Source organism: Phaethon aethereus, assembly GCF_964289735.1.
Source record: "Phaethon aethereus genome assembly, chromosome: 4".
Taxonomy (NCBI): domain Eukaryota; kingdom Metazoa; phylum Chordata; class Aves; order Phaethontiformes; family Phaethontidae; genus Phaethon; species Phaethon aethereus.
Genome location: NC_138578.1, coordinates 84708806 through 84734830, shown reverse-complemented (window position 1 = coordinate 84734830; position 26025 = coordinate 84708806). Strand labels below are relative to the sequence as shown.

General features: G+C 50.6%; 1 protein-coding gene across 1 annotated transcript in view; it reads left to right on the top strand.

Moving 5' to 3' along the window:
• The window catches only part of DYSF (dysferlin), a gene marked incomplete at both ends in the record, with an annotated part of 100946 nt that overhangs the window by 58076 nt on the left and 16845 nt on the right, over positions 1-26025 (top strand). Inside the window, 10 exons of the mRNA XM_081999562.1 lie at positions 7606-7704; positions 8445-8573; positions 9819-9974; positions 11692-11783; positions 14052-14222; positions 14808-14950; positions 17468-17607; positions 19452-19540; positions 19810-19905; positions 23545-23686. Coding sequence (XP_081855688.1) covers positions 7606-7704; positions 8445-8573; positions 9819-9974; positions 11692-11783; positions 14052-14222; positions 14808-14950; positions 17468-17607; positions 19452-19540; positions 19810-19905; positions 23545-23686 — 1257 coding nt within the window. The remainder of the gene's footprint in view (positions 1-7605; positions 7705-8444; positions 8574-9818; positions 9975-11691; positions 11784-14051; positions 14223-14807; positions 14951-17467; positions 17608-19451; positions 19541-19809; positions 19906-23544; positions 23687-26025) is intronic.

The following is a 26025-nucleotide window of genomic DNA, read 5'->3' as shown; positions in this document are numbered from 1 at the left end:
TGTTTAACATCCAGCCTGTCTCTCTGTAATATATAGATATGTGCTTTGCTGGGCCTACGCGCACCCCTCCAGTACCTCGTTTATCCTTCGCACCCACAAAACATTGTTCCTGTTCACGCGGCTTCCTTCAGCGCACGGAGAAGGCAGATGGGTGGCTGTGCTGGGATGTGGAGTATGGAAACAAAAGCTCCATAAATAGCCTCCCCCCCGCCCCGTTCATCAGCATCTTTAATTTATGTGAATATGTTTTTGGTTTAGTTCAGAGAAAATTTTACCAAAAAAAAAAGGGGGGGGGGGATAAAAAAAAAGAAGCTGCAAACCATTCATTTAAAATAAAAGCAACAGAATATTAGGCAGTAATGAACCCATTCCCCTGGCCTTCACCAGGACCCTACAAGAATGTGATTAAGTATAATAAACCTCACGTCGTGGAGTGCTGCTGGCACCTCCCAGGGGAAATCGTCCCGTTTTGGAAAGCGTGTCACCGGGATGGCCCGCGCACGTCTTCCTTCCTGTCTCCTTCTCCTTTATAGCTGGGGAGCTTCGCACGAAAGCAGGAGCTATGGAATGAGGCATAGGGGCTGCAGCTGGTTAAATATTAGGAAAAAAGCTTTTACAGCCAAAAAAATCCAGCCCAGTGTGGAGTGTGTGAGGGAGCTCCTGAACTTCGCCGGGTTCTGCCTCCGGCCGTGGCGTTAATGACCTGGAGGAGGGGGAGCGTGGTGGGAGACCGTGGGCTTGCCCCTCGTGGAGAGCTGAGCTTGCAGATCAGTCTGCCCATCTCCTTGGTGGAGTCCAGCAGAAGTGTTTTTTTCCCCCTTCCTTTCGAGCATGTGGGTCTTCTTCCTCCCCAGCAGCGTGGCCTCAGTGTGCTGAGAAAACCTTGACAAACCCCAGAACCACAAAGAGCTCTGGAAAATGGGTCAGGCATCGCCGGGGGGACCCGGAGAACCACCGAGGGGGGCGATGGGCATCACCTCTGCTCCCTGTGGCAGCAATCCCCTACACCTACCGGGGGGTAAGGTCTGGGGAGAAGTGATAATGTGGTGGGGACATCGGGTCAGGGCTGCCAGAGCTGGTGCTTCAGGCTCTGCCTGGAGCCTGCACGAACCAAGCACTTAATCCGCAATTGTTTATAACCTCGTTCATAAACCCTTTCTAATCTGGCCTCTCTTTGCACTCCTCTGGTGCTGCTGTTGCCAAAGTCCTCCTAGACAAAGTCAGGAGTTGGTCCTTTGTCCCTCTCTTGTCCCTCCTGAGAATCTTTGGCATAAGCGAAATGAGACGATTTTGCAACACCGACGTCTCATAGATCCACCTCTCTGCTCCAGATCTGTCCCCTTCCCGCCATGCCGAAATCCTGGCTCATCTTTCTGCACTTCAAGTGATTCAATCACGTTCAAAGGGTGAAAGAGAGACTCATGACTTCTTAAAATGTCAAAATAAGCTCTTTCATGAGCCATTTCCCCCTCCCTGCTTGGGAGGAGCACTCTGTAATTATCCACAAAATCGCCTCTGTAATTATCCACAAGATCCCCTCTTTGTTGTCCTCTAAATCCCCTTTTCCAACTGTCAAACCACCCCAAGAAATGGGGCCAGAGCAGCTCCTGTCTCAGGTCCTGCACCGCAGCACCCTGTCCCCACCTGGGCTTGGCCAGTGTCCCCCTCAAGCTCCCTCAGGATGGAGGTGCCATCTCCCCCCGTGCTTCTGCCATGATGCCCACCAGAGCCGACCTGAGAGTGCTCAGGATGAGATCCTGGTGACCTTGAGGGTGACCTAACTTCCCTTAATTTGGGAAAGTGAAGGGGACTGCAGGACAGAGGAGAGCCCATAGACATCATCAGCAGAAGGTGCGATAGAATCATGTGACAGTTTGGGTTGGAAGGGACCTTTAGAGGCCACCTGGTCCCACCCCGCTGCAATGAGCAGGGACATCTTCAATAAACCTCTTGCTAAGATCAAAGCCTACATTTAGTCAGTTGAAACATGACTAAATCTCGAGTAGATGTAGTGTAGATGCCACCACCAGAGCCGGTCAGGCCAGGATCCCTTTACAGACAAGGGACTGTAAAACTCTCTACACCTTTGGTCTGTTTTTGATATCTGCCTTAAGAGCAATATTTAAATGGAGACTGTTTGGGGCGCTTTGCCATTCTTCTGCTTTTCTACAGAGCACAGCACAACAGGTCCCGAATCCTGAGCGGGGTCCCCGTGTGCCAGGGCAGTACTACTAATAAATAGGAGTGTTCTTGGTTCATTGTTAAGGGCGAGAGGAAAATACAGAAAAGCTTCTGAAGAATCACTTCACAACATCAATAGATACAGCTGGGAATTATCAGAAAGCTGCTTGTCCAAGCAAAGAGCAAGCACGGTGTATTTGGGAAGGATGCGCTGCGTTTTGCCAAGCACCTGTTGGCCACCAAGGGGCTTTGAGGGCACTCATCCCCTTTGGCAGGACGTCCCTGTGCACGTCTTCTCCGCCCTGCTCAGGCTCGGGGTCGAAGGGACAGACAGGCTCCGTCTCCTGAGGAGTGCAAATGCGCTTTCAGGTCCTGCTGAGCGAAAGCGTGGGGTTCGCGTGGGAGCCCTGATGTGGGTGGCGGGCGGTGGGAGCGGAAGGACCCAGGTTGGAAGGAGAGCCGTGGAGCGCCCTTCGCAGAGGACCCCCCGTGGTTAATGCCCACGCAACTCCTGCATTCCCAGCTGCGAAACGGTCTGGCAAGATCCGCTCTCCACCAGCCTTCGCTTGCTGGAGCAGTAGCAGGAGTCGGGCGATTCACGAGCATCTCCCGGGGGAGAGGAGCTCATGAGGAGCCCTCAGACACCTCTGAGCTATGGAACTGCAGTGAGGAGCCTCTGTTCTCCCTGAGGAGCACTATGAGGTGCTTTCTACGTAGTCGTTCGTACCGGTATTTTGGCTTGCGATGCTTTGGTTGTAAGAGATACAAGCAACCCCTCAAATGACAAGTTAGCAAAGCTAACGCAAGCAAAAAAAAAAAAAAAAAGTTCAAAATCTGTAAACTATTTGGAATAATTGGTTATTTGCTGTGTTTGCTAGTTCCAAATCACAGCACATATTTTACAGCTTATCCTGTTACCGTTAGTTGGAAGAACTCTTGGTGTTGGATATCTCCTGCTGAAAACTGTCGCCAACCCACTCTGCAGCCCAGCGTTGCCCTCCGGCGCATTCCTTCCCATTTTTTTTTCTCCCAGAGTTTCAGGCACGCTCGGGGCACGGCCCACGGCACTGCCACGGGCAGTGGATGAAAGCCCCCCCAGACCAATCTGCATGGCAAGCTGGCTTTCCACCAGCCGGGGTTGCAGGGGAAACCATCCCCAAAGAGAAGCCACGGGACAGAGGAAAAACGGTGGCAAGAAGTTATGTGGGTGGCTGCCTTTGGGTGCCCATGGCCAAATGAGGGCTGATTGAACAGGATGGAAAAACCCCCGCTGAAAACAAAGAGTTTTGTCCACTTCTGGGCAAAATTAAGAGTATGGTGAAAAAAGAAAAGGTGAAACATCTGTAAAGGGATAATTACTCTTTATGGACACTTGACAGTTCACACCTTGAGGGTTAATGGAAGGATAAGCCAAGTCCTCCTGCAGCCTCCCTGTGTGGATGCATGTGGTTGTCCCCTCCTCGCCCCACCAGCGTTGCTTTCTGCACGGTGCTGCTCAGCGCTGCTGCAGGTCCCTGGGACAGGCTGAAGGAACCAGGGGGAAGGACCAGGTTAACCCAAGGATAACCCAGAGACAGATCCCTCTTGGGAAGAGGTTGGAGTTCAAGGACATGGGGAGGTCATTGGCATGAAAAGGGCTTCCCCCCAGCTTCCAAGGTCCGGCGGGTGTGAGGTCCCAAGCCCCGTTTGTGACACTTCCACCCCGGTGTCTTGGGCAGGGCATGGCCTCCTAGCAGGAAAAATCTGTTTTTTCCGACCTCCCAGGCACTTTTGCAGAAGTTCCTGGTCTGCATTTGCAGGCGACGGAGCCCGTTGGGCAGCAGAGGCTGCCATGCCTCCCCGACGCGTGGATAGCTGGCACCTTGCTTGGGTGGCCGGTGGGCTTCGTCGCCGACGTTTCGCTGCAGACCCTCCCCAGGACGTCTCCCGCAGCGGCGAGCCGCCCCGCCTGGGCGTGCTGACCTCGGGAGCAATGCTAGGCAGAGCAGCAGAGGGATTTCGGATGTGGTCGGAAAACCCCGAAGGAGCGCAGCTGCGGTGTTTACAGACATTTTTGCGTTCCCCAGCTGTTTGCCACGGCCTCTCCGCTGGAGCCTTCTGCTGGGGTTAGCTCAGCCGGGTGACGGCGAGCTGCGCCGAGCTGAGCAGGTTGCCTTCGCGTTGGAGCAGATGCTGAGGTGCAGGGTGTCATCTCCTGCAAAAGCCTGGTGGCAAACAGCTGGGCAGCCGCATCTGTAGGTGTCCGAGCTCTTTCTAGAGGGACCTCCTCATCCCAGCTGCAGAGCTTTCCTGTAACAGGGAATCTGCCTCCCAGATGTGAGGTGCGGGTACGTTTGAGACTGAGGCAGTGGCTTAGCTTCTTTAGAGGCAGTATTTATTATTGCTGTAATTGCCTTTATTCCCACAGGGAAGAGTGTGTAATCACCAGGAGAGCAAGCATACGTATTAAGACTTCGGTTGCCTCATGCCTGCTCTGCTCTCCTGGATGTTAACCTCTCTGTGCCTCAGTTTCCCCCAGCTGTAAGGCGATGACGATAAGGACTAAGTTTCACCAGAAGCCAGTATGTCCTTGGCATGGCAACTTCTCAGGTTTCCACACCTCCTGTTGCTCCACACCGAAGCGGCCATTTCAACACATTTTGTGAAAATTGGGTTGTGCTGGAGAAGCCCGACTCCTGCTAGCCTCATCTGGGAACGCAACCGACGGGATGGGCTTGCAGTTGTGGGAAACCCAGGGTGGTGGTGGGAAAACTGCTCTGGCTCAGCCTCCCTGACAAAAATGAGGTTAAAACTGGAGCATATTCCCCCGGGTGAAACAAATTGAGATTTGAAAACATCCCGAGAGCTGCCGGGATGACACAGGTCTGCATTTTGGGGTCCAGGGGAGGGAAGGATTTCAGTACCCTCAGCAGCAATGTGCACAGCCCTGGGTAAAAGTCCTACGTGGAGATCAGGCGCAGCTTAAACCTCCTTCCCTATTACCTGAAGGTGGTAAGTAAACGGTGGCTGCTGGCTCTGCCTGATCCAGAATGCCCCTAAGGCTGCATCTGAAGAGCCTCATTGACTTCAGAGGGATTCGCACACCCGACTGAAGTTAAGCATGTGTCTGAGTGCTTTTACTGTGTCCAAGCCTTAATCCCAGAAATGTTTTGAGTGGGAAGTTGCAGCCTGCTGGTGAAATTCTGGTTTTAAAGGCATTTAAAAAAAAAAAAAATCTGAATTTCTTTATTTTTGGAAATGCCGTGCGTTTGGCCATAAGACATTCCTCTCTTCTGGGATGCCTCCCTGGAAGGGTCTCTCCTGCTGCCCCTTTCCTGGAGCTGCTGGAAAATGGTCCCATTCAGGCTTTTGCCTGGTGAAACGGTCCTGGAGCCTCTTCGCTCCTCCTGGGTTAAACATTGACCTTTCCATTTTAGCAGAAAATGCCAAAGCTCTGCACCCTGGATCTTGAAAGGTCTCGACGGTTTGTCAGTATGGAATGGGAAAGTGTTTGCCATCCTGGCTCCAGTCTCAGGGCTTTTGGGGTGCAGGTGCCAGCCCACGTCATGGTGGTCCCTGCTCTACGGGAGCGGTGGTCACGAGGGAGTGAGTGAACGGGGATGGGGAGACAGCAGATTTTCTAATAACCGTGACAGCAGCTCACCGCATCTGGGTGAGCTTCTCCCTAAGCCAAAATTTTAGCCGCCAGTCACTTAGTGTGAAGTTTATCCACAAGCGATGCCCACCCGTGGGCGTGTGCCCCACTGCGGCCCCACGGGGTCCATGCAGAAGTTGGCAAATGCAGGCAGGATGCTTGAGGTCCCTCAGCCGTCTGTGTAGGGCTCAGGGCACAGACCCCGACCCTGAGGACCGTCCTGTACCATGTCCAAGGTCAACACTGGAGGTGATTTTGGCTATCGCCTGGTGGCTAAATGAAATCCCTGAATTCGTCCGCTTGCATGCGGAGCCATTGCTCTCCCCGGCTTTCCCAGCTGCAGGCAAATGGATTCATGTCCTTCGCTATTAACGTTCCAGCTGCTCCCCTTGCCCGCCCCCCCCCTCCTTTTCTTTTTTTTACAACATCAGTAGAAATCAGCAAAAATATCTAACCAAATTCTTTGTCTTGGGGCTGCAGAAGATACCATGGGTAAGGCGTCAGATTGGTTTAAAAGTGCTTTCTTTGTAACTCAGTACCTGTGGAATGTCGTAATAAAGCCATGATGGTCAGAATGTAGTTTTTTAAACAATAAAACAGGGAAAGCGATGAAAAGCTAATTTTTTTTTTTTTTCAAAAAAAGGGAGGCAGCAGAGGCCTCAGAGTTAATTTATGTAATATTTCTATTAAAAACAATGTCTATTCAAGACAGCAATTTAAAGCCCGCACCGTTGGCTTAAACTATAAATCCAATAAACCTCTATTATGATTCCTCCATTAGGTCAGCGTGATGGAATTTTGTGGACTTCTAAAATAAGACATCATTATTTTTCAGGAATGTTTCATGAATCACAGTCAAAGCCCCTTCATCTTTACTTGTATAAATTTCCAAAATGGTGCTCTTTCTTATAAAATATATACATTTGCTGAAGCCGGCAGCCGGTTTTCTTCTTGGAACAGCATCCTCGGAGCTGCAGCCCAGTTTGCACAGCAGATGTGGCAACTGCTCCTTCGTGGCGTTGCGGCTGCAGGCTGTGAGATTGGGAGGCTGAGGGTACGAGTTTTGCCCCTTTCTTTGTATAATACCAGTGGGAAGAGAGTTACGTTATTCCTGAGAGAGGTGCAGCACCTGAGGATCACTTTTTTTAGTGGAAGCAGATGCATTTTATGCATTTATTTGTTTGCCTGGGTGCTTTGTTTGGATGGGGAGGTTGGGTGGTGCTGGGACAAAACCAGAAAGGCAAACCCCATCCCAGAAACCCCAAAACGTCCAGGCAAAGCCTAAACCGGAGGCTGAGTTTAAGAGCAGTCCTCACGTCCTCCCTGAATTTCAGGCTGTCAGGACGATGTTGGCACCGCAGTTAATTTGTTCATCCCCTGTCTGGTCCTGCACTGAGGTCTTGGGAAGACCACCACCCAAACTGGCCAAAATCTGCCCCTGGCCTAAAAATGCTGCAAATTTCTTCTCGTGAGCTCTACCTCACCCTCCTGTGGAGAATCGTCCCCGCTGCTGACAGGTCTAGGTCCATGGTGTTGCTGTGGCTGCAACAGCTGGATTTGGGCTGGAAGCATCCCAAAAGCTCCTTGAAAGCAGGGAGTGAGGAGCTTCAGGTTGGGTTCACCATAGCTTCACCGCCTCCGCAGGACAGAGCCCGGCCAAACCCAGACTGTGCCAGGGGCTTGGTGCACAGGGCAGAAGTTCACCTCTAGCGATTATGGGAGATGCTGCTGTGGTTGATCGTTGGGGTTTGCTCGTGGAGATGTGTAACTTGGGTATCCCTTGCCACCAGGAGGAAGAATTCATTGACTGGTGGAGCAAATTCTATGCTTCCACAGGAGAGAGGGAAAAATGTGGCTGCTATTTAGAGAAAGGCTTTGACACCCTGAAGGTAAGTGGCCTTAGCTGGTTCTGGCTCATTGGGCCTGCACTCTCCATGCTGCTTTTCCACAAGGTTTAATTTTTTTTTGAGTGTTTAGGCTTTTTTTTTTGTTCTGGAATAAAAAACCAAACCAAATCAAATCAGATCATTTTCCCCTGAGAGCGGGTATTTTTGTTTTTAAAAAAATAACTATTTTGAGACCTCAGTTTTCTTTGTAAAATCCTTTCTGGTAACTTTCTACATTGCAACCTTCAAGAAATTGTCACTTTTCTAAGTGGCAGAGGAGGTGGCAAACTGCCACCCTGAAAAGTGTTTGGGAATAACAAGGAATGTCAGATTTCTTGGGGAAGAAGAAAATTTAGGTACCCTCTTACAAGAATTGTTAAAATTAACACAAGAGCCCAAAGAGGACTAAAATGAGGAAGACCTTGCCTGGTCTTAAGGAAAAGATTCCCAGCCGGAAGGTCTCTTTGGCTGATGAAAAACCCTCTGCGACACCTTGGCTTAGTCTGGGTGTTGTCTGTGATGTGCTGTTACTTATTTTAGGGTTGGTCAAGGTCTGTTCTTCATCACTGTCCTGTGGGGGCAACAAGGGTGACAGGTCCCAGGACTCTGTCCCGGTGGGTGGTATTTCACCCAGACCGAGGATCTTGGGTCAAGCCTTGTTCCAGATCGGTGGGGACACGCTGCTGGTCCCGCTCTGTCCGGGAGCAGTCCCTGCCCTCGCCCCTCCGTCTCTCCCTCCCCAGGTCTACGAGACGGAGCTGGAGAATGTGGAGGACTTCGAGCATCTCTCCGACTTCTGCCACACCTTCAAGCTGTATCGTGGCCGGTTGCAGGACTCAAATGATGACCCCTCAGTTGTGGGGGAGTTCAAGGTATGATGGTCTCTCTTTCTACCTGTACCTGGGAACACACTCTGCTGGGTGGAAGGTCTTGCTGCTGAGTGGGATGATGCCAATTGACTATTTTTGGGTAGGACTTCAGAGAGGAAAGGGCCATAAAAGTAGACCATTGGGCCCAGCCTGAAAAACCTGTCCGTGTGGGTCTGGCTGCTGTATTCCCAGCAGCGAGTGCCTTGCGTGCTGCAAACCCAGTCTAGGCTGTGCTGTCATCCTGGGGCAAAAACCCATCTGGAACTGATGCTGGCTGTAAGTGATGGAGCATCTTCTTCCTCCAGGGTGGTGGTGGGAGCGTGCGTGAGCCCTGATGGTCTCACCACGCTGGTGCTCAGAACTCTCTCCCTTTGGAGGAGGTGTCTCTCCAGTGCAGAGGAACCGAGCATCCTTTGCTCTTTCTAACCTTCAGCCTAATTGCAAGAGAAGAGGGATTACATTTTTCATGCTTTTTTTTTTTTTTAAACTCCTGCTTTTACCCAGCACTCGCTTCCCCCAAACAATACCCAGAGACTGATTTCTGCCACTTTACTGGGAGGAAATCAGCTCTGGTGTATAAAACACTTGTAAATTTTTGTGTTTTCTCTCTCCTCCTCCTGCCCCTCTCTCAGGAACAAGCTGCCTATTTCAGAAACCCTTAAAACTGTCCCTGCAGTGAAAGTCTCAGCCTAAACCTTTTTTTTTTGGGGGGGGAGTGTGCTAGTTTGCATTGGCAGCAAGGCTCCTTCACACCTCTTTAGTAGCTTGAAGGCTCAAACAACAGTGAAGTAGAAGAGGTAAAGGACAAACAGGCTAGAGGGGCTCTCTGCGGAGGTACAGCAGAGTGTGCATCAATGTTCAAGCAAGGGATGAATGATGCAGGCAGCTCCACACCCTGCTCCTGGCTCCCTCAAGGATGAAGAAAAGCCTGGCCAGACATGGTCTGGTCAAGTAGACAAAAGGGAGTCAGGATCTGGGCTCTGTTCCCAGCATTGTAGTAGTTGTAGATGCCCCATCCCTGGAAACATCCCAGGTCAGGTTGGACAGGGCTCTGAGCACCCTGATCTAGGTTGAAGATGTCCCTGCTCATGGCAGGGGGGTTGGACTAGACCTTTAGAAGTCCCTTCCAACCCAAACTATTCTATGTTTCTATGCAACCATCAAGACTGTTGTTGTAAGCCCGCTCGCACGAGACCCATCTGCACGTGTGGGTGTGCAAGCACAGCTGAACACGCCTGTCTTCTGCAGGGTTCATTCAAAATCTACCCCCTCCCGGATGACCCACGCATCCCGGTTCCACCTCGGCAGTTCCATCAGCTGCCGGCCAGAGGACCCCAGGAGTGTCTCGTCAGGGTCTACATCATCCGGGCCTTCGACCTCCAACCCAAGGATGCCAATGGAAAGGTATCCTGCTGGGCAAAGCTCTGGTGGACCTCTCTGCTGGCTCACGGGGTGGGCTCTTTCAGCAGGTCAGCTCTAATTGATCAAAATTTGAGTGTATGGCTTAAAATTTAGAAACAATTGTGACCGCAAAAAGGAGAAAATCTACACCTTCTTTCTGCCTCCACTGCAACATCTGCGAACCCCAGAAGGCAACTCTTCCTCCATCCTGAGGGATTTTTCAGTAGGGCTAGTTAGAATAGCTAAATGAGTCTTGGTTTGGATTTTTTAAAATTTATTTTGGTGCCAAAGGAAACAAAAATCTTTCACATGACTGCTTTTTGCAAAGCTTTGCCAGTCTGGAAGAAAAATTCAGTGCAAAAAGAAAATTGCGTTGGTTCAAAAAGAAAAAAGTTCATTTTGTTTCACTTTGCAAAAAAACTCAGCGAAAAATCCTTCTTCGCTCTCTTTGTTCCACTGGAAAATAGGCAAAAAGTTTAAAAAAAGTATGGGAAATATTTTGACATGCTTTATAATCCGCCCAGTTTTTTGAAAATGGACTTGGAATGAAAGTTTTCAATTTCTTAGAAATCTCCCGTAAGAGACTCCTGAAGATCAAAAAGGAAGAGTAGAAAAAATGCTTTTTTCAGACTGAAACCCAAAATCAATCCAAGTTTGATCCACAGTGTTTCCCCCTATGCTGTGATGTCTCCTGAAGCTTGTCCCAGTCAACAGGAGACTAAAGGAGAGCCCTGGATGCCCAGTCTGTCCTCATGCTGCAGGCCTTCCCTGAGCACTGCTTTTCCATCCTTCGCTTCTTAAAAAACTCTGCAGGTCAAGGAAAAGTGATGAGGAACTCGACCTGGGTGTTTTAGCCAGGGAGCATAACTGGCCAATATATTTTCTTTTTTTTTTTTTTTTAATTTTCTTTTTTTTTTTTAATGTGAGCTAGGACGGTGGGTCCCTCTAGGTACTGGACTCAAGCTGGGTGACATCTTTTAGGTGAAGTTGGGTTTTTTCCTTTCTTCCCCTGGCAAAAATGCTGACTCAAGTTAAATTAACCACTTTTCAAATTTATACTGGTTTCCCAGAATAGTTTTAGTTGTGAGAGAGAAGCTTAAAAACTTGCTAAAAATGTAAAAATGTCTGACGTAAGTTTTAGATGCACAATGAGGCTTTATGTTAAAGTATGCTTCCATTTTATTTTTTTTAAATTTATTGCAGCATCTTGGAAATAAATGGTTTTGAGCCACATTTTTGCAACAAAATGTTTTGCCTTTGACATTTTAGTCCCCTGCATTTGTAAATCTATTTTTGAGTAGACCTCAAACTTAAAAAATGATGACCTCAATAGAACCCCAAAATAGGTGACTCAGATGAGAATGGGAACATCCTGAGGACTTGAAAGCAAGCCCAGTCTATCGAAAAAGCCATAAGTAGTTTTTTTCATGCTTTTTTATTGCTTTTCCATCCCATTGGCCTCAGAAAGGCTTGGACTTTTGTCCCACACTGCTAACTGGTCCTTCAGTCATCCCCAAAAAGGAGTTGCAGTGCTGGTAGCCCTTGCCGATGGTCACGCACTTGTAGTTAATGGTCACTGTCCCATCCTTGAAAACAAGCATTAGTCAAGGGTGGTGGAAGATCCTGCTTGCTGGGACAAGGAGAGGCAGAGTTAATCCTTTGCCATCAATATTGTTGTCCAATGACTCTTTCTTACATTTATTTTCATGCCCATCTTTAGTGTGATCCCTATGTGAAGATTTCAGTGGGAAAGAAATCCATTAATGACCAGGAAAATTACCTCCCCTGTACGCTGGAGCCTGTCTTTGGAAAGTAAGTTTTGGTTCAATCTGGAGTCCATGGGATTTTTTAATGTCATATTGAGGGGATAGCGCTGGGCCAGCTAGAACTTCCCATTCCAACCTACATTCAAGGTGAGGTTGGATGGGGCTCTGAGCAACCTGATCTAGCTGAATAGGTCTCTCCTCATGGCAAGGGGGGTTGGACTAGATGACCTTTAAAGGTCCCTTCCAACCCAACCCATTCTATGATTCCCTTGGTGTGCTCTTGGCTCGTGTCCAACCTTGCTGAAGTGAATCTGGCCTTGGCTTGACCACCATCCTATGCACCATGGCTTGTGTTCATCTTCTCCATGGGACTTTTGAGCCGTGGAGTATGGACTAGGTCTGCTCTGTCATCAACAGAGACGTCAGGAGGGTGGTTTAGACCTGAGATTCCCCTGTGGAGGCATCTGTCTCATCCTGTTGATGGTAGAGAAAGTCTGGGGAAACTTTGCTCCTCATTTAGGCACTTTGGTTAAAAGTCTGAAGAAAAGACACCATGAATGGAGGCCTGTGTGATTAATCTGTGGCACCTCAAAATCAGATGCTCTGAAAAAGGATTATCTATAAACATGATATAGGCTGGTTGAGTTGTTTGCTTGGCAGAAGGGACAGAAACTTGTGATAAAAGGCAAAAGATAATGTTGTTTTCAGAAAAGGGTATTCATCAGAGCCGGAAAGCACCACAGGGACCAGGCAAAGTGGAGGGAGGTAGAGGAAAACCTGATGATCAGCCTCCACATGCCAACAGGACTTTGGTCTCTCAGAAAAGCTGGGATTAGGCATAGGGGGTTATGCTTCAACACAAACAGGGGGCAAGCCCTACTCCACATGACGTCCAGCTGGTTTTCTTAGGTGTTTCTCACCAGCTCAGGACGTCAGTGCTGTGACACCTTCCCAACAAAGCAAGACAGAGGGGGAGATAGAGCATCTACAACAATGGAGGAAAGCGGAGAGGGGTGGCGAGGGTTAGACTGGTGAGACCTCGGAGGACGGTGTGCATTAGACAAGCCCTGTGCTCCTCTTCTGCCAAATGGAGATGGCACCTCTGCCTTTCTGACGGTGAATGCAAAGTGGTTGCTCTCTACCTAGCATGAGGGAGCCCCGGTCTCCGGCGGGCCAGGACCTACTGCTCTGTTGCAGAGCCCACAGCCAGGGCCCGGCGAGCTCTGCTAGGCTGAGCAAGTCCTCCTTCGCCAAGCCTGGCTCCCAGCCAGAGGCCGTCTAGACAGCGTGCTGCACCTCCCACCCGGTCTTTAAAGCAAGATGTAAAACCGAAGTCCTGGCTGCTGGCAGCTATTAAACCTCCCGTTTCACGAGCTTTTCCCTGGGCGGCTGGCTGCCATCCAGCTTTAGCTAATTAGTTTCTGCTGACCCCAGTTCCTCCTGCACTCTTAATTGGTGGCATAATCACTCACTTCCCCTGCTTAAAAGCTGCTGTGGGGTGGGTGCTGGTGGTGGGAATGGGCATTGTGTTTCTCCTTAGCCTTGCCTGCCTTTCAGCAGCAGGTGGAGGGGTGCCTGGTACTGCCGGGTCAGACCCGGGCTGTCCTGCTCACCCGATCGTACCACCTTCCACAGCACCAATATCCACGAGCACCGCCTCGGTCTGGATCAGCGTTTGGTGTTTTGGCAGGGTCTTGGTGCTTTGTCTCTCGCTGTCCTTTATTTGAAGAGGAAGGTTTGCTCTTGCTTTACGTTATGTCAGTGTGTGTACTGGGGTAAAACGATGGCAGAGGAGACGGCACAGAAGAAAGGTGCTTAGGACTGTGAGGAGAGGACAAGGAGGCTTTGGGGAGTCAGTCTCAAGCTGACCACAAGCTTGGCCCAGGCAGGCTTGACTCCCGTTTTGGACATCTGCCCTTTGGGCTCAAAAAGCAGACGGTTTTCCAAAGCTGTTATTTCTCCCCCTTTCTCCCTCCATGGCGATGATGATTCCTGACTCTCACCCTGGATATTGCAGTGACCGCTGTCATGTCCAATTAGCAGGTGGAGAAACGAAGCAGGGGCAAAGTTTGCTTGAGGATAATTCAACCAGGCAAAAATAAACCCAAGGCATGCTTGCTTAGTTGCATATCCACAAGCTAAGCCAGTACAACACAGCACCAACAGCACCAGACCAACGCGACAAAAACGTGCTGTGGGTGTACTGTCCTTCCCAGCACTGGTGGGTTGGGGTGGTGAGAGGGTCCGTTTCCTGTGGGGCTATCAGCAGCATGAACCTCCATCTCATGGGTACTTCTTGGCTCCCATTCTGCAGGATGTTTGAGCTGAGCTGCACTCTGCCCCTGGAGAAGGACTTGAAGATCACGCTCTACGATTACGATCTCCTGTCGAAAGATGAGAAGATTGGGGAGACTGTCATAGACCTGGAGAACCGGTTCCTGTCAAAATACGGGGCGCGCTGTGGCCTCCCCCAAACCTACTGCACGTAGGTACCTCTGTGGGCTTGGGCAGCGGGTCTCTGCAGCTGCCGGGGCTGTGCAGTGCCGAGCTGACCATGGGGACCCGACCCTGGCGATGTCTCAGCCCAGCCCTGCCCATGGCTCTGCCGTCCAAGGGCTGTCCCAGGGGATCTGAGCGGTGCTGTACTTCACCGCAGAGATTTGTCTCGAGAGGCAGATTCATACTGGAGCAGCCCCACATTTAAGGAACTTCCCTGAGCCCTGGTTCTCCTCCGGAAGCATGAAATGCTTCAAATAGCAGAAATGTCCTTGGGGAGGTCCTGTTATGTCCCTGATGCCTCTTGGGATCTATGTCCCCTCTATGCACAGGGCCAGCTGAAAGGTGACGTGGTGGGTCTGGGGGGGGTTATCAGGGCACCCCAGCCCTGCAAGCAGGGGCTGAGTGGGCTGTGGGACACGCAGCTCCATTCACCAGCGAACACGGACTCAGAGTGAGCTGCACCTTCCTCAGACCAGCCCTCTTCGGTGTAACGCCGCTGCTGCCCCTGGCTGAGGCTGCAAGATGTTTCATCACGTGTCGAGCTGCTGTTTTCCCTCTTGTTTGGTTGCAGCTCTGGACCCAACCAGTGGCGAGACCAGCTCCGTCCTTCCCAGCTGCTTCACCTCTTCTCCCTGCAGCACAACTACAAGGCTCCCACCTACAAGGCTGACCGGGTCATCTTCAGGGAGAAAGAGTACATCCTCTCTGAACTGGGTAAGGTAACAGGGCTGCTTTGGGGTTGCAGATGGCTTTCCTTAATCCAGAGCCAGGGGTGGAGTTGGAGGTCATGGACATGTCATGGTGGGGGGTTATCATGAAGGCCAGGACTGGGCGAGGGGCATATCCCCATCCTCCTCACCTTGCTGTCCAGGTTGGCTCTGCCCCTTTCCCAAGCTTGGCTCTGCCCCAAAGGCTGCAGGCTGCAGTTGGATCCGCAGTTCAACCTGGGGTTGAACCCAGACCCGCGATGCAGCCACGTTAACCTTGGCCTTGAGAGATTGCCCTTTGCAGCAAACCAAACGCGCAGGCTGAGAGCAGCAAAGTCCGTCGCAAGCGGAGAGGCTCCAGCTGCTGCTGGGGCTGCAGGATCAGTTGTGCTGTCTGTGTCCCTGCGTTTCGGGGCTGGAGTCACTAGAGGGAGACCATATCATACACAGGGCGCCCAGCGCGTCCGCCGCGGCTCACGCCCGCCGCGAGCTGTGCTCCAGCTGGAAGTGCGGAGTCAGCCTGTGCCAGCAGGGAGAAAGTATCACTCAATTTTGGAGGAGGCATTTTCTTGTTTGCACAAAAAAACCCCCAGACCCAACACCCACACCTGCAATATCCTGGGCGTCAGCCGGCGCCTGTGTAGCTGGCATCCCGGGAGGCAGAAGTCTGCCTTTTAGGGAAAACTCGGCTTTAAAGCGCGGAAGGGGTGTTTCGGGCCGGGGGGAGGTGAAACCCCACTGTTCATGGCCCAGGAGCTGCAGTTTGACGCTGTTAAGGCCACTTGCAGTAACTGCAGGGCCGTCAAGGAGGACTTGGCGTGCAGAGGCACGAGACAAGGCACAGCCCAGGCCGGATCCCTCTCCCTGCTCTTGGGAATCAAGGCACAAATTCACCCTTCTCCCCTTGGGAGGAGGAGGAGTGGGGAGGCAGCGGCTCCTTTGCAGCCTCTTGTTATGCGGAAGGTTTTCAGCAAGGGCTGGAAAGGTGTTAAAGTGAACTGGGTCTTCCCCCCTCTCCCAGCCCCTGCCTTTCACCTTCCTCTGCTTTAACGGCAATCAGTTCAAAAACCAGAACAAAGTCTGATGCTTGACCTCAAGGAGATCTGGAAACCAGCTGTGTTCGCAGAGCGATGTCAGATCTGAACCTGGCGGTATAAAGTGAAGCTATTAAACACGAGAGCATGGGTTTTACAAGCACTGCACCCGGGCCATTATTCCATAACCCCCACATTTGTTGTTTTCTGAGAGGAGTTTTTTCTTTTTCCTGTGCATACACACACACACACACACGCACGCACGCACGCACGCCAGGTTTCCACTGCTTGGGAAATAGCCCATATGTCTGAAGTTAACCACTTCAAGATATTGCCAAGAAAGGAGCTGGGATATATCACCTGAAAGTTGCAGGGCTGTAATAATATTTATGGAGCGCATTTCATTTCAAAGGTCCTCGAAGGTGCACGGCCTTGAAACGCTGTGGCTGAAAGGCAGCGCCTCGGGGGCGAGGTCCCCCACCAGCCCCAGCGCGGCTCGTGGGGATGGGCAGCAGGAGCAGGCTCGGCCCGGGCCAAGCTGGCCCCCCGCGGTGCCCGGGTCTAAGAAGGGGTCCCAAACGCCGGGGCAGAGGAGGCAAAGATACCCGTTATTGGCCTGTCTCGTCTGACCTGTTTGCCGCGGGGTTGGGGTCCGGCGCGGAGCGGGCCGAGGAGGTGGAGGTGGTTTCAGGTCCGCTCGGTGGCGGCTCGGTGTTTGCTGGGCTGTTGTGCGCTGGCCCGTTGTGGTGAGAGACCGGAAATACCCCGGTGGGAGCGGTGAGGACCGGAGCGGGGACAAGGACCGGCCATCGGGCTGTGCTGGTGGCACCGGCAGGGCCACCCATTTCCTCTCATTCCTGGCTTTCACCCTGAACCCGGCAAAGAAGCAGCGGGACCCTGCGGGGAGCTCATTCCTGCTGCGCTCCTCTCTGCCCGCTTGAAGACCCCGGGTGGTTTTAAATGGCGGGATTTAAACAACATCCATCTCCTGAGCGCTTGCAAACTGCGCCAGAGCAGACCCTTTCGCCTTCTCTCCCTGAAGAGCCTCGGTCACACTTTCGATAAACCGCTGCCGGGCTGGGAAGAGCAGCCGAGCGGCAGCGTGGGCTGGAGGGCTGCTGGGGACCCCGCAGCCCCAGTGCTGTGACCTTAGGGGCCCTAAACCCTTGAACAGGACCAGAGACCGGTCTCTCCTTTCCGTGCGCTTCAGCGTGGTCCTTGCAAAGTTTCGCTTGCTGTCACCCGAGGGAGGGACTTGCACGAGACTCCCCGCGGGACCTGCTGGGAGCAGGTTGCCCCGTGCCCCGGAGGGACTGCGGTGGCGACGGGTCTGCGAGCAGGGGCTGCGCTCCTCCCGCTCGCCCCCGGCCGCCGCGAGGCGGGTGGGCTCACGCTTGCCCCCTCGCAGAGCTCCCACGGGGCGGTGGCGGCCCGTCCCCGCGCAGCTGCGGCCGCGGCACGGCGTAACTCTGCTCTTCGCTCTGCGGCAGAGGACGGCAAACCCCTCAACCCCCACCTGGGCCCGGCGGAGGAGCGCCTCGCCCTGCAGGCGCTGCGGCGGCAAGGCCTGGTGCCAGAGCACGTGGAGACGAGACCCCTTTACAGCCCTCTCCAGCCAGAAATCGAGCAGGTGGGTGGTGTGGCGCGTCCGGGACGCGAGCGAGAGCAGCACCTCCTTTTGGTGCAAGGCCAACCCGGCGGCTGGCTCGCTGCGGAGCCGCGCCGGGCGTTCCTGCCCCGGGAGATGGGCTTTTCCCGGGGAGGGGAGTCAGCGGAGCAGAGCACTGGCTATCAAACGCAGGCTGGAGCCCAGCGCTCTGGCTGGCTTGCTCAGGGTGCTCGGGGAGATCGATTCCAGCCTCCTGTGTTCACTTTCATCAGTATTTCCTCAATTTTTTTTTTTTTTTTTTTGGTGGGAAAGCTATTTCTGATCTGAGAGTCTTAGTGCAGAATTATTCTATAAGGGTAATGACACTGCATGCTCCTTTGGCAGTGCAGCAGCATGGTTTCTGCAGCATGAACCCGCCCTTGGAGGTGTAAAGTGTTAGTGCTGTTGCAGACTGGATATTTTTAAGCCAAATGAAAAGTAAACGGGCTTCCATCCAAAACCTATCAAAATCCGGGTATCTCTATTTAGCCTGAACCCTCTTCTTTGATTAACGCATATGTGTAGTTTATGCGTTTGGATCAAAAAATGCTGCTTCCCAAAGAACAAAATGATTAATTATCATCTGTCATACGTGTTCCAGCTGCATTGCAAGGGCGGTTTCTAGAGACCGGCTCTGCGGCTGGTGTAAATGTGCACGGCCACTGGTCTGCACCGTTTCAGCCGTTTCCCTTCTGTGGTTCATTTTTAACCAGATCACCTCTCCAGCGGAGGGAGAGGAGTGTTGCTGGCAGACACAAAGGCACTGGCAACTACTCTAACACCTCTTCACGTTAATTCACCCGGTGAAAATGACAATTAGAGGCAGGAGGTGGCTGCTATCAGCTGACAAACGGGTCTGTGCTGTCCTTACAGGTACAGGCATCAAGGTCGTGTTGGACCAGCCACGGAGACTAGCAAGGGTGCTTCCCTCATGTCATGGGGCTGCATATGGGCAGAGCAGCCAGGGTCTGCCCTGCACCACTGCTTCTAGCCGAGGGCATCCATGGGAGTGATGCTGTGTGACTCGGTACATGCGGCATTTAGGGCAGTTCCCAAAAGCATGGCTCTGAGCTGCTGCAAAGCCGCCCAACAGGCTGGCTCTATCGGGCTGTTTGTAGTGAGCTAAAAGCCAGGTTGGGCTTTTAAAGTTTTCTGCTGAAATGGAAGATTTGCTTGCCAAAAAGCAAGCAAACCACAAATCCCTCTGTGATGGGCTAATTGTCAAAGGATGTTTTTTTTTTTTCTTTCAACCCTTGAGACTGCGCAATAAAGTATTTTATTGGCACCCATTGGTGTTTTACAGTAAAAGAGACCACCTAAAAACACCCCCCATGAGATTTCAGCTGCGTTCCTGCTGCTTCTCTCTGGAAGGATTTTGTGAAAGTGGAATTAGATTCCCTTCTCCTCATCCCACCCTCCACTCCCATGGTTGGAAACCCATAAACCAGATGTCCAGCTGGTGACAACTGGTGAGAGCATGGAAAACAATGGAGCTGCTTGCTTCTCCAACACCATACATAGACCTAGTCTTTAGTCTGTCCTTATGTAAAGATAGTCAGCCATGGAGAATAAAGCCAAAGTGCACCTTATGCTTACCCAGACCAACCACTTATATATTGCAAGCCATTAACATATACCCAGCTATCGCTAAAATAATTTAAATATAATACTTAATGACACTTCTCCATTAAGGAAACCTTAGTTCTCAACTAAGGAACACTGGAGCGCTTGATATTTTCTCTCTCCACTACTAGGTCTTACTGAGGAGATGAAAGTAACCCAGTTAGGAGGCTCAACAGGCTTCATGTGTCTTTCTTTCCATACAGGGGAAGTTACAGATGTGGGTGGACCTGTTTCCAAAATCTCTGGGTCAGCCTGGCCCCCCTTTCAACATCACACCACGCAAAGCCAAGAGGTGACTTGTTTTTCATTTCTTACTTGGTGAGGTGCTGGTTCCAGCACCTTCTGGTTGTGAGGGGAGAGGAGAGGGCTTGGAGATGTCAGATGGGGAGGGATTCATCTGCCCAGCTGAGAAGCGTCTAAGTGGGCTCATCTTCAGCGAAAGATGATGGATGTCTTAGCTCCTTCGGCTAAATAGCTGAGTAGCGTGACCAGTCTATCTAGGTGGGCTCTAGACAAAGATCTCCACCCTCTCATGTTGGTTTTCTTCTTGGGGCCATCCAGGTTCTTCTTGCGCTGCATCATCTGGAACACCAAGGATGTCATCCTCGATGACCTCAGCATCACCGGGGAGAAGATGAGTGACATCTATGTCAAAGGGTAAGCCACTCCGCTTCTGCGTCCTCTGGGTGCCATAACCCAAAGACACAAGAGCAGCAGTGAAGGAGTTAACATGGCCCTTGCATCAACATTGCTGTGGTAGACGTGAGCCCTCCCTGGGCTGGAGGGGCCGTTCACACCTCTCCAGCTATGGATCTGGCTTCCTGGCAGACACGTCTCTGCTGGGCTCATAACCGCTTCACAATGTCAAGGTTTCCTTTGCATCTCTTGGATGCGTACATGACAATGTTTATGTTGAGAGAGATAAGGTGTGGGGAAGCAGCGTAGCCTCTGGAGAGAGGGACACATAGTCTGTGTTTCCACTGCCGGCTCCTTCCCAGCTCCTCTCTCGGGACAGCTGTGGGCTTGTTCCATGAACATAGGTTGGTTTGTTTGCGTAGCTGCTTTTTTTGGAATTCCCTTTTTTCCTTGAAACACACAAAAATGTGGCAACCAGCAGTAACTCCTCTGGCACATTCCCTTCTCTGCCTGACTCCATTTATGTTTTATCTTGTGTAAAATGGTGCAATCCCAGCCAAGGGACTTACTTATTTTGTGCGTTCTTTGGATTTATGGACAGGAAGAGGCAAGATTTTGAAACAGACTGTAAATCCCTTTTTTACAATCCCAATTTTCCTCCTGTAAATCCAGAATGCGTGCTGCTTACCTGGTATTCACATCAAGTGCGTTGTTATCAGCTCCAGCAAAGCTGCTCAGTGCACTTTGGGGCTCTGAAATAGTGGTGCTTGCCCGGTGTTACTGGGAAAGCGAGAGCATCCGGCGCTTGCTGATATCCCTTGCCTGGCTTTGAGCATCCCCAATGACCAAGCAAATCTCGCAGTGCTCTAAAGGAGTTAAAAATCTCGCTTAACTGCCTCATCTTCACCCCTAAACGGCTGCATCACTAGCATCTCTAGGCAAGGCCTGATGAATCCTATTGGGAGGGGAGGCAATGGTCCTTCTTCTGCTTAAGCATCTGCCCTATGGATGGGGGATCCTGTGGGCAAAGTGACCTTCACCACCATGGTGTCGTGCTGCTTTGGCGGGGACTGCTCATTCCATCCACTGCTGCCTCCTGAGCAGGGGCTGGAGCCTACTTTAGGGTGAACTCAATGGATAAGGAGCTTTTACCTGCGGCTTTCCTTCAGAAGATCCCACAGTTGCTGAGGAGGCTATTGCCAGTTTATTCTTCGTTTTACCCATTAGGCAAGGCCAGGGCTGGAATCTCAGTTATCTTGGACGTTATCTTCTACATAACGTATAAATTATTATCAAGACAGTTAGGCAGGTAAATGAAGTAGGAGCTTTTCTATTATGCCTGAGGCAGTTGCTGTTTATTTTATTTAATTTAATCGGTTATTTATTGATAGTCTTACAGCAGCATGAAGAGAACTCAACCAAGTTTAGGTTGTGCAAGGCTGAGTGCAGAGAGACGTTCCCTTCCTAAAAACTTGTGCTGTAGACAGACAAAAGAGTGATAGTGTAGGGAAATCATATTCACTAGGAAATGAAGATTTTTTTTTTTTGAGTTAACAGCCCTCTCCGTCACTGTCATAGATGGAGGATGTTTTTGTATTGTTTTCATAGTGTAATTTCCTATGAAAAGTTTTACATCACTAAGAGGATGGACCCACACTGAACCAGGGAGGTTTTCACTCATCATTTTGCAAGTTTTTCAAGATATTTCAAGGTAAAATCAGTACTGCTTTGAGCCAATTGGACTAGAAGTTTCCAGAGTCCCCTTCCAACCAACCAACCACCCCTCCTAAGATTCATATGCTATTATGTGGCATCTTTAAAACTCACCTGCATCCCCTTTTGTGTTCCTAAATAAAAGGATGGCCTGGATCCTCCAAGATCTTACACTCATACTGAGCAAAGAGGGAGGTGTGCGAGTTTTAAGAACAAAGTCGCCTCTTAGATTTAAGAACCCAACTTTGCCTTTGGATATTGCAGATACCTTAAGTCACATGGATTTAAAAAACACTGGATGAATTAATGGGCTAAAAACCCACCCAATCCTGTTAAGTACAAAAACGTTATCTGTAGCTCAAGAAATATCTGACCTGCAAGTTACTGGAGTCTGGAGGGGTGTGTTGGGAAGGTATCAGGATGTATTTGCCCCAATCCCATAGTCCTACCTGGACGTCTGCTGTTGGCCCTGGTCAGAGGCAGGATACAGGGCAAGATGGGCCTTTGGTTGGTCACCATGGCCATTCCTGTGTTATGTTTTTAATTCTGGGGCACTGTGACTTGAATGCTTTTGATTTCTGGCATCTCCTTCCTGCAGTGGGGAGGGTGCAGCAAATTCTTCAAGAAAAAACCCCCTGTGCCAAAGAGGCATCCAAATCAAACCATTTATTTGTCCTTTTGTTTGCCTGCAAGGAGAGGGCGCTCACATCGCATCCTCCAAGGGTGCCTGCCAAGCTTTGAAGGATGTAGATAAACACACAGGCTTGCCATTTGCATCCTATCAGATCAAATCAAATAATCCAGCCACAATTTAAGTGTTAGCGTAACCTCATCACACAATTCTCACCGCCACCAAGCCCTCGCCGTCCGTGTAGCACATGTGCATGTGATGTGTACCGTAGGATGAACTTGAGTAGACCTCCCTTCCCTGTCTCCCACAACACATTTGGGAGCGGGTCATGTGCTCCTCTCAAGCACTGGAGAAGAGGGAATAATTTGTGTAGCTGGGCAAAAAAATCCTTATTTTCAATTTAAGTGGAAAACAATCAAACGATATAATTGTTTTCATTAGAGGTTCTCTCTGAATCTTCTGGCTTTCCTCCAGAAGGGCTCTAAATAAACAAATGGATCTGTTTTATTGTTTTGTTTTGTTTCGTTGATTGCTGAAGACTGAAAAATTTTGGACAAGGAAAGAGGCCAGAATGAAAACCTGACAGTTGCAAAACTCACAGCTGGAAAAAAGTAGTTGTTATGGAAAGTTTTCACTTTGCCCCTGGACTGGTTGCAGAGTGACCACAGCAAGCTCTTTTAGACCAAGAGGGGAACTGTGCTGCAAGGACCCATCTCTAAGGGGAGTGGCTGGGGACCACCCTGGCCACATCAGGGTCTGGCCACTCTGGATTTTCCTGGGGAAGAACTTCTTGGATATTTAGGACTTTCAGATAATAATCTTGGAGAAATCGACAGAGAATAGAGGGGAAAAAAATGTCCCTTTGGTCCTTTAGCATGGTTGCCTCATCAACAGGACTGGCTCTAGGGGCTAACTACAAGGTCAGTTTGTTGGGATGGCTGCAAAGGGGAAACGAGCTGTCACCGAGGCAGGTTAGAAGCTGCATCTGGATGGGTAAGTGACAACTTTGAACCAAAGCTCAAACTGATGTTGAGTCTTTAAAACATCCATAAAACTCAGGGGAGGGAGGAGAAGAGATTGCGGAGCTTCTCAGGCTGCTACCACCAGCACTGGTTCATCTCCCAGCGCTGCAGGGACTGTTGCATTCCCTCTCAAGCCTCCTATGGGCTCCACGTTACCCCTACAGATAGCAGCCCAAGGAATCCACAGGGGTGAGAGACATTTTATTACCTGCTCATGGCCCCTGTGATGTTGGGTGAGCTCCAGAACCCTTGGTGTGTTTCTAGTTTTTCATGCAATGCGTTTACATTTTGCAGCTGGCTGGTTGGCCACGAGGAGAACAAGCAAAAGACAGATGTGCACTACAGGTCTATGGGAGGAGAGGGCAACTTCAACTGGAGATTCATCTTTCCTTTTGACTATCTCCCTGCTGAGCAAATGTGTTACATTGCGAAAAAGGTGAGTGTCCCCGGACAGACATTTCTACCTTCTCATAGTAACTCTGGGGCGAAATGTGCTGCATGACCTAAGACCTGCCCAGCTGCAGCACAAATGGAGCTATGCAAGGCTCAGCCTTACCTTTGCGTTATTTGGAACACAAAGTTGTGGACAGGTGGGGAAATTGGTTTAAAAAAATCCACATTTTGAATACAACATTTGTGAGGTCAGAATTAGAGGTGGCTTTGTATAAAGAGTCTGGAGAGACTGACCCCCCAGCAAAAACTCCTCTGGACTGGAGGCAGCTGAGTATTGGTGCAGTGGTGACAAAGTGCTTTCCAGGTTGCATGGGACTTCCAAGATGCCTACTCAACAACGGGGTTACTCCAAAGATGGAGATGGCATTTCCATGGGGATGGTTAGGTATGCACCTCTGGTCTCCAGCATAGCGTAACAGGCATCATGCTACACAATAACTTCACAGAAGGGCTGAAGAGGGGTGAAAGGAAGGACCTGTGTCCAAATGCCTGAAGGGGAAAGCAGGAGGGACATGTAGAGGAACATGGGTTGGGATGCACCATTGATGCAGAGATGGGAAGAAAACTTTGGTTTGGGATTCAGGGTGAAGATGCCTTCGGTCTAGTAAGAGAGCTGTGTACTCAGTTGAGGAGTTAAAAGTGGATGTGATTTTGGTGGCCTCATTCCTACATCTGTAGTTGGCTATTGCTTTTTGTGTTCCTTAGATAAGTTTGTGCAATGTGATGGTCAGATGTGGGCTGGGAGTTGCACAGAGGGAAGGAAACAGGGATGGAGTTGGGGTGCATACATGGAAAAATGCTGGTGAAGAGTGGACTGGCTCTCAAGGAACGCTTTAGGGGAGATCTATTCACTTAAATTTCCTGCCTGTCACCTGGAGATTAAGAGAAGTATTGCTGGGTCTGTGTGTCTGTGTGGGCAGCAGGAACAACCCCTGCTTTCGAGACTCGTCCCTGTTTTGTGACACCTCCCTGGGAGCTCAAACCCCTTCAGCCACCCAAGCCCGAGCCTTCGTTCCCGCTCCCTGCCTTGCTGCTGTGAACTCAACCTCGGTGTTTGAACACAAAAAGACCTCGTTGCAGCGGGACCATCTGCATCCACAAAGCTCACCTGGGACCCCCAGGGGTCCCAGCTTGTTTTCTGGGGCCAGCAAGGTTCCAGTACAGCCTGGGTTGGAACCGGCACTTTGGCGGGGAAGATGCCGACTGAATTCCCTGTCCCTCGAGCCAGACAATCCCCACGAGGAGGCCTAGCTTCAAAATGAATTGCTGGATAGTTAAACTGATTGACAGAATCATAGCTGTGCCCATTTCACGCTTCATGTTAAACAAATCAAAAGTACAGTGTGTACTACATTCAATTATCCCCCTTTGAAAAAGCAAAGACCCCCCTATAAACCGTTTAAGAAAATACATCCCACTGTGCTGATATTGATTCTCCTCCGACCACATGTCTGCCAACACTGTATCAGAAAATAAACAGCTTGTAAAACCTCTCTGTAAAGGAAAAAATAATGAATGAAAAGCCGTGCTTTGTATTTGTGGGACACATTCCGCTCTGGCAATTTTTGATCTCGCCATGTGCTGTTTGAACTCCAGGTTCATTATTGCTGCTGTAAAAGCCCATGCACCGAACTTTAAACGCAGGCGATGGAAAGTGGAATTTAAATCAAAACGGTCAGATGGCAAATTCTGAGCTGCTCAAAGCCACCTGCGCCCGGCCTCGCTGGTGCTGGCCCTCGCAGAGAGCGCTGCTGAGAGGAAACCAGCTTTCGAATTACTCCCCTTTGTCTGCTGCGCTCACCTCCTGGCGGAGCGGAGGTGATGGACAGCAGGAACGGGTCACCTCAACCCAGATGGCAAATATTCTCCCAAAAGAGCAAGGATGCCCCCGGGCAGCTGGGTCTCCGTGGCGTTTAGTCCTGGTGTGCGTGTCTGGGGGGAGCTGGGAGCCTGCAAACCCGGGGAAAACCCCGGTGCCGCGTGGTGGAGCTGGACCCTGAAGCCTTGGGATGGCCAGCGGTAGCCAAGGTTGTTTAATCCTTTCCACAGCAGTGGAAGTTTTGGGAACTTCATCTCCAAAGCTTTGAAGTGCTGGGATTGCTTGGGGTTTCAGGGCTTCAGTCTTTCCACGGGGCACCTCAAGGGAAAGCAGGAGCCTGTAAATCCTGTGAGCATCAATTCAACTTATAGATTGGAAGTGTAGGCTCTTATTCCTGCTTTTCTAAACATTTTAGCTATTTCAGAATGTTTTTCTATCCATACCTTCTCTTGCTGTAGTAATGTTATAAAGGTTTCGCTTCTTCTGAGAAAGGAATTTACCCC